At 37.0% G+C, this 8,446-nt stretch overlaps 1 protein-coding gene across 2 annotated transcripts in view; it reads left to right on the top strand.

The window, feature by feature from the left end:
• Positions 1 to 5,013, top strand: part of LOC102595225 (uncharacterized) — a 25,590-nt gene extending 20,577 nt beyond the window's left edge. For both annotated transcript variants that reach the window (XM_006349497.2, XM_006349496.2), the window contains exons 17-24: positions 89 to 146; positions 234 to 306; positions 2,748 to 2,849; positions 2,992 to 3,088; positions 3,166 to 3,294; positions 3,373 to 3,596; positions 3,695 to 3,835; positions 4,653 to 5,013. In XM_006349497.2, the coding sequence (XP_006349559.1) occupies positions 89 to 146; positions 234 to 306; positions 2,748 to 2,849; positions 2,992 to 3,088; positions 3,166 to 3,294; positions 3,373 to 3,596; positions 3,695 to 3,835; positions 4,653 to 4,835 (1,007 nt within the window). In that variant the 3' untranslated portion in view covers positions 4,836 to 5,013. The remainder of the gene's footprint in view (positions 1 to 88; positions 147 to 233; positions 307 to 2,747; positions 2,850 to 2,991; positions 3,089 to 3,165; positions 3,295 to 3,372; positions 3,597 to 3,694; positions 3,836 to 4,652) is intronic.
• Positions 5,014 to 8,446: the final 3,433 nt, after the last annotated feature.

Here is an 8,446-nt window from a genome sequence, read left to right as displayed (position 1 = left end):
ACCCCCCCCCCCCCCCCCAACCCTTCCCAAATAAAATAAAATAAAAGATCTCCCCAAAATCCACTAGTTTAACTGAGATTACCTCCAGATGATGAATGCTTGAGAACTCAAAGCACAGAATGTGTGGCAGGACTTCTTATCAACAGGTTCTTCCAGAAGTTAATTTTCTGGTTTGTGAATTACCATGTTATAAAATTTCATCATTGATTACTCCATTGTGCTCTTTGTTTCAGGGCATTGAGCAAGTTTGAATTTGAAGATGTTCGTAGACTTGCAGCCGAGCTGTGTGGGAGAATTCACCCTAAGGTTTGTGTTTTTACCCCTTGTTTAACCCATATATATGGCAGATGCATATGGGGACTAAATTACCTAGAAATGCTGCATACTGTTACACTCTAGAGTGTGAGCTTTACGTGTTTGTTCTTTCTTCAAAGTTACTTTGGCCGCTTAAATTGTTGAATGTGGAAAAACTAGATTGACTCATTGAAGCATTTTTGACAAGTATGAGATGCCAATAGTTGGCACACACTGTAAGGGTTAAAATTATACAGCATTGAGGTGCTGAGTTTATCTTTCCCCAGAGTGTGCTAAAAGAAGTGGACAAAAATCTAAAGACTTCACAAGGGGAAGCTCCGAGGAAAGGAGGAAACTGGCATTGGTCTCATGGGACAGGTTTGCGTCCCCCAAAAATTATGGGTGACTTAACATCAAAATTCCGCAGGAAGTGGAACATATCTTCAGTGGGAAAACTATTATGGCAACTGGACGGTAAGAAAAACGTTTTATGGGTAAATAGGTAAATGAGGTCTCTATGAAAGTTACTAGAGATATTCCGGACCATAAACCACCACAGGATTGCAGTTGATACTTGATACTGGAAGAAATTGAACCCGAACCCTATGATTGAGCTGAGGCTTTGGTACCACTGTGGAAAATACATTCCGATCTCCTAACGGGAATTATTCAGTGCCTAGTAGTTACTTAGTTATGCAGGTAGTTCTCACTAAATTGAAGGAGGTTGGTCTGGTCTGGAGCTCAGTGATGTTGCCTATACAGAGAGAGAGAGTTATAGTGTGGTTAGCATATTAAGATAAGTTATTGACCGAGGAAAGGCTACACAGACTGCACATCCAATTGTAGATGTAAATGCTGCTTTTGTGATGAAGATGCTATGGAAACACATTCTCACCTGTTCGCTGATTGTAGTTGGATCTCTGAAGTTAGAAATTAGAAATGCCTTGGAGACTTGGCTGGTATGCATATGCTGAAGACAGATGCAACACAAAGTCCAGGAAGTGGAAAAAGTTTGAGGTAGTGGCTGCTATATGGGGTACAATGATCTACTGTACCTGGCAAGCTAGGAACTGGAAACTACTTAGAAATTCATTTGTAAATACAAATTTTGCTATAGCACAAATACAATGGGAAATTAGGGAGAGGATAGATTGGGTACAAAGTTCAAAGAGGGCAAGAAAATGTCAATACTTGATACACAAATTACATAGTCTGATAGGTTGTTATTTCTGTTTGGAGGTTCAGTGGCTGCAACAACTTTCCTAGAAGATATTTGTGGTTCTGATCTGAATGCTCTGTAGTTTTATTGTACTCTTTTTGTTGGTTAGAGGTAATGTTGCATAACATCATAACTTTTATACGGCTATAGCAGGAAGATTGTCGCTGGCTTAAGTGTTGGTTGTATGCATTAAGGGGTATTATGCATGGTATTATTATTTAGTACTGCGTTTGGTAGGGATTTGGGCTTATGTATAACTACATGGATTAGTTATTCCTCCTACATAGTATTATTGGCCTTCCATTTGGAGGGATTAGTAATACATAGGATATAATACCATGGGATAAGTCTATGTAAAGACAAAAATATCCCTCAAATCATTTTAATTATTTTGTTTATTTTCTTGATTATGGTTTATATTTGTACCAGTAAATTTATTTAAATAGATTAGCTTACAAATTATTTAGAGAAAGTTGTTTGTCACTAAATAAGTCCAATACAAATTGATACAATATTTAAAATGTGAGTTGTTTAACATTAACTAATTAAAAGGGCAAATATATCACCACATGACGTTTTTGATCTTAATTGAATGTATATAAATATTTGTGTGGTTTTCTAATTATTTGTATTTTGAACAATTTATAAAATTGCATACATATTAAAACTACAACTTGCAATTTGTATGTGTAAATGTAGATGATTTATTCAATTTTTACTATTGTTTGCCGTCTTTTCAATTTTAAAAGTTGATAGTTTATCTTTTGTTTTAATTGAAAATTGACATTTCGTAAGTAATCAATACTAAGATGACAATTATTTATCCTCATATAATTTAAGTGGAAAAAAAAAGAGGCAAACATGACAACAAAATTATTCTTCTCATAGCTAGTTAGAAGGCCATAAAAAATAAAATTGTCCAGCAATTATTTACCTTAACTCAATTACATAATAATTCAAGGGTATAATTGGAAAGAAGTTTTTTATAAAGTTTCAATCCAAGCATAAGATGAGTTGGGAAACAATGAAACAAACACTTGGTAAAAATAAACCCTGCATTACTAATCCCTGCACTATTAATCTCTGCATTACTAATCCCAACATTAGTAATCCCTGCGCTATTCATCTTTGTACCAAAAGACCCCTAACTGTTCTAAGTCCTCATATGGTCTGTGTCCCCCCTGCCAATTCTGCAATATTTAACATCAACATTTGCTGCCTCTGTATTCTGCAGGTTCTCATTCCAATAATGTCTTATCAACTGAAAAATGCCACTAGTGCCAAGGATTTGTTGAAGATAAAAGCTTGTCTATTTTCAATTTGCACATCTCTCTTGGTAATAATCTTTCTTAGGACAGTTACATAGTTTTTGATATGTGCGTTGAACTTTCAAACTTATCTTGGTTCTCTCTTGTTAACTAGATAATATTATCTTCTTGGTCCTAATCCTAATAGTCCATCAAACATTCTGGTCATAGGTAAATGGCACAGACGCATATGCGCATCCCGACATGTTCTGGATTCGCAAGGCAATAGAGACTATTTTATTATGGCCTTCGGTAGATGGGGATGATAGTAAGTAACTGATGTTTTTCTACACTACTCATATGTTAATTAATAATTGTCATCATGCTAAATTTTCTTTTCTTCAGTTTCAAAGGCACAACATGGGTGCATCGACTGTTTAGCATTGATGCTGTGCACTGAATTGCAAGCTACAAAAGCTGTCAAGAACTCAATATCAATTGAGGTTTGTTTTGAGCAGAGCATCGTCTCTTCAGGTTGGTAACTTTTTTTAAGTTTATGCAAATAACCTTTTGCTTCTTGATTGCTAAGAGGCTGTTGTGGATCATATGCAGGCGATTCTCTCACAAAAGGCTCAGTCTGTAGTTACGTGATCCACCACTTGGTTTGTGGTGAAGATATTTCTGTTATGTTGGGTAGAAATGAGGTGGTAAAAGCCCACCACTCTTTTCGGTTGTGCATGGCAAATGTGCTGATTAGTGCTTGTCAAAAGGTTCCTTGTGCTAGCAAGAAACCATTTGTTTCCAAAATTCTTCCTCGTGTCCTCCATTCTGTTGAGGTGTTCTACACTTGTGTATTTTTCACCTATTTCATTTCATTAGTTATCATCATTATTCGACCTTTTTGTGGTAATCACCTACTGTTTTATTTTTCCAGGAAATTGCAAATTCAGAAGTGAGGTCTGCATGTATCCAAGTATTTTTCTCAATGGTGTACCATCTAAAGTCTCTAGTTCTTCCTTACTCTTCCGATCTTCTCAAGGTGTCCATAAAGTCGCTTAGAGAAGGATCGGAGAAGGTATTTTGAAAGTCACTGCTTTATAATTATCCTTGTTTAATCTTGAACTTGTGGCTGTGCTTTTAATCATTGCTCTATGTACTTGAACCACTATATCCCTCTTACCTTATGCTTACAAAGGCCTACTTTCTATCTGGTGCTTCCACATGCACAAGTACCTCCATGTAGTGACCGATGGCATAAATTCCATGTAGCATGGAAGCTTTATTGAAGCATTAGGCTCCAACTTGCATGAAAATATTATTCTTGTGTTAGAATGGGCATCAAGTATTTCGTCTCCTGAATTGTTTCAGATTGAATTTACTACTCACAATTATTAAATTATGTATCCCTTTCTAAAATAAAACAGGCTTTACTTTTGAAATATATGCTCTTCCTTGGAATTGGAGGGTCAAGTTTGTATAAAGCATCTAATCTTCTGGCACTGTTTAAGGCTCTCTCCTTGACCACAAACAGTCTTGGTGCTTTTGTGGGGGGTAGTGTGTTTGGTCAGCCTCCATCTAGTGCCTTCATCCGATTGCATCACCCTATGGAACCGAAACCTGTCACTATCAAATTTTATTGATGTGGTAAAAAAGGGGCAGCACTTGCTATTATCTGCTAACTTTCGCCATTGCGCGTAACTCTCTCTGGTTTCCCTTTTCCTCATCATTATTGTGCATGCTGCTGCTCGTTTTTTTCATTTGGGTCTCATCATGAGGAACTGCCTGCTGCTTCTATCGCCTATAAAAAAGTGAATCCTAGTATTATTTGGAAGCATGTTGTGGGAATTAATTTCATACTCTTGGTTAATGTGTTTTTGTTTAATTCCGACCAGGAGAGGATTGCTGGTGCCAAGTTACTAGCATCTTTAATGGCAAGTGAAGAGGCAGTCTTACAGAAAATTTCTGGTGGGCTTGTGGAGGCCAGAACATTGCTTCAAGATATATGCTCTTCAGATCTTCCATTGGATGTAAGGAAAATGTGCCAGAGATTGCTTGTATGTTTGACCTCTTTGTAAATACTTGTGTTCTTTGTCGCCATCGTTTACTCAATTGTAGTATGCCCCTGTAAAGTTAAGCACAATCAAACTGTTAAAACCATGAACTTTTTTTGTACCCATGTAAATTACCAGGTGGTTACGCTAGTGACATTTTGAATTAGTTTTAATATATTTAGCACTAAATTCGTACTGTACTTCAAACAATTGCCTGCTAATTGCTATTATTTCTTGTAGCTTGATGATAGTTCATACGAAACTCGATTAAAATCAGCTGCTTACCGTTATCCTCCTAGCCGGCCATAGTGGCAATTTTGATGCTTAATAGAAGTTTACAGCTTAGCTCAGGCTAAGAGCGTCGCTACTATTCTTTTCCGAGAAGATGAGCAGTCTAGCCTAGTCAGTCGCTTCCTAAAATTCTGGATCCTCTGACACTTTCCTGGAATTACCCCTCAGACTTTTCGTTGCAATCTTTCCATAAAGCAATTATTTACCCTTGATTCTTCAGTTTATTTCTCCCTCAAGTCCATGTAAGTGAATTCTTCATATTTATCCTTGTGTTCTTAACAATTAGGAGAATCGTATGGAATAATCAAAAGAATAAAATTGGGAAACAGATCATCTGCCACTCTACTCTCCTCCCTGAACATATGGTAACTTGTCCCGCTTTTTGCATTCAGTAATGATATTATTAAAACAAAGGTGATCATTAATAAGCATAAAAATAGCTTGGATCGAATCAGAGTTGATTTCACTATCCTCTGTCCTGAATTATGGTTGTGTGAGCACAAGCTTAGATAAATCCTTTCACCTACTAAATACCCTTCATATACCCCTTTCTCGGGCATTGAGCTTTAGCATACCTTGGGATATTGGAAAGATCCATTTGACTTGGACAACCATTCTAGTGGTTTTGGTCCTATTGCTTTTGGCCACGATGAGATTGATTTCAGTGATGTGATCTATTTGGACGTGGTGGTTCTTATCGTTGAAAAGGTTGTCATTTCTGTTAATCCAAAGTCCCCAAAGGCAAAAGGGGGCGGTGATCATTTCCCATGAGATCCCGTTGTTGAATTCCTTGCCCTTGATGGCCTCCTAGGTGCTTTTCCAGTTTTTAGCATTGACCAATATTGTTGAATCGATGACAACAATAGACTTGTTGCTTTAGCCATGGTGGCTCTCTGACATTGAAAGAAGATGTGATGGACGTTTTCAACCCCATTTCTACTGAACTTGCAAATAGGGTTGTTTTCCTTCTCTGTAGCTTTTGAGATAAAGATGTATGTTACCTTATTGAGAAGATCTTCATGAAGAGTAATAGACAGATTCCTGAGCCATTGTTCACGAGGGAGTCTATTCTAATGGTAAGGTTTTGTCTACTGAAAGGTGTTGCGTAATGCACCCAAAATTTGGGATCCAATTGTCCTAAAGAAAATTCACTTTGTTAACTACCCATCTCGAGCCTTTCAAGCATATATCCCATCCCTTTCTAATGCCTTTCCAAAACCTTGATACAACATATATAGGTAGGCTTCCTCTTGTGGCAGTGTTTGTCCAAAGTGCTTGGGGTTTTTTGTACATACTTCATGCTAGACCGGCCAAGAGAGCCTTGTTTTTAACCTGACTTTTTTGTAAGACTAGTCCCCCTTCCTCTTCTCCCCTAGTGATGGTATTGAAGTCTTTTTTCAGAGGTTGAACCCCAGACGAAGTTCCTTTGGATTCTACTGATGGTTTTTGCCGACAACTGGTTGTATTACATGAAATGGGAAGGGATAGTACTTCCAGAGAGGCTTTCACTAGCACAGTTCTTCCTGTCATGCTAAGGAATTTGGCTTTCCATCCATTGAGCTTAGCTTGCATATTATATTGTCAATAATGAATTGGTAATTCTCGGGGGAATATGGTTTTTTTCGGGGAAGATGGGGAACCCCAAGTACCTCCCAAAGGACCTGCTCGTCCTAATGTTGAGCAATATGGTTTTATTCTCGGGGGTCCAGTTGTTTGAGAAGATGACTTTAAATTTTGCCAGATTGAGCCTCTGACTAGAAGAAGCCTTGAAGAACGCAGAGACAAGTATATCACTATACCCTAGACGTGACATGGCGTCTAGAACCCGACAGGCCCTACACAAGCAACTTGACATGCATGCATACAACATAATAAGAGAGTTTAACAAAGACGTCTCATATCATAAAGGAGAGCTTGAACATAAATGCGGCCGGAATCATAACTTTTCCTTGACAAGCCATTCTAAACAACACAAGAGTGGCTAGGACGTAACACATACACCACGTACAAAGTCTCAAGAGTAACAAATAAAAGTAATAAAAAGTTTTCATGGATTTTCCCTCTGAGTCTGAGGACTCACCAATCCAATCTCTATAAGCAATCTGAATCTAGCCACGAGCGGGAGGAGAAGCATCAGACCCTATATTTTAAGACAATATATGCACAAGTATGCATTATGGGGAAATATGCATAAATGTAGACATGATATCATAGTAAGATTAAACATGTAATACATGACCAAGTAGAACATTTAAAAGCTTAAAAGAAAATTTATCAAAATCATGAGTAAGGTCAAAGCTAAATACATCATGGAAGCTTTAAGGAAAATCATAGTTCTTTTGTGGGATATTAGCTTTAATCGATAATAGATCATGTGATCTATAACATAGAATCTGGTGTAACTCTCACACCGAAAAGGGAGAGTCTACTTGTCAAGGTAGAGCTTTGTCTCATATCATTAATTCTATATGGATCTACTAGCTAGGTCATTTAAGATAATCCTACGGTGACACGTAGTTTGGAACTAGAGATAGCTACTAGAGGCTACCCTATTTGAGCCTCCACCTCAAAGTCCTCTTGATGCTAAGTTAAATCCCAACGAAATAGATAAAATCAATTATCAAAGCATAACTTTAGGAAGGACAATAATCATAATACCAATCCAAATCATAAAGTCGTATAAGAGTAGCTCCTTTAAATATTGTCTCATACATACGCGAGAAAACCTTTCACAATCATGATTTCATACAATGTGAGAAAACCTTTCACAATTCATTGACATTTATCTCGAAAGCATCCTTAGTTCATAAAACATCATTTTCATAAGACATGCATAACATTCATATATCATCATTCATAAGTTCATGAGTTTCTTTCATAAATTCATAGTCATGATCACGTATAATGTATGGGTCCATATGAAATCAATAATAAATCATGTAATTCAACTGAGTCCCTACGAATGCCATCTATGACCCGTATATGCTTCTACGAATCTTAGATGGGTCTCGTGGGTCTGAAGTAGTAGCCAAAACTTAAACCTTTCCTTTTCATTTTGACTTTTCAATTTTCGAGGTGTTATAATATTTTCCTCTTGGGGACATTCGTCTTCGAATGGGACTCAAGCTAGCATGAATAGAGTAGGAGAGAAACTACCAACCCCACATGAATGTAAATCTCATCAAAATGCACATAAACAAGGAGAAAAATTATATGAAGTGTAAATTCCTATAAAATAGACTAATTATTACTCTATATCCAAAGTATTTAACAAAAAATGTGATTGAAAATGTGGGGTCCATATTAGATGTCACATCATTAGGATACACAAGACATTTAGGAAA

The sequence above is a fragment of the Solanum tuberosum genome, unplaced genomic scaffold (genome assembly GCF_000226075.1).
Source record: "Solanum tuberosum cultivar DM 1-3 516 R44 unplaced genomic scaffold, SolTub_3.0 scf00108, whole genome shotgun sequence".
In the NCBI taxonomy this organism is placed as follows: domain Eukaryota; kingdom Viridiplantae; phylum Streptophyta; class Magnoliopsida; order Solanales; family Solanaceae; genus Solanum; species Solanum tuberosum.
The sequence above is the reverse complement of the archived record's forward strand: the minus strand, read 5'-3'. Positions and strand labels throughout refer to the sequence as shown.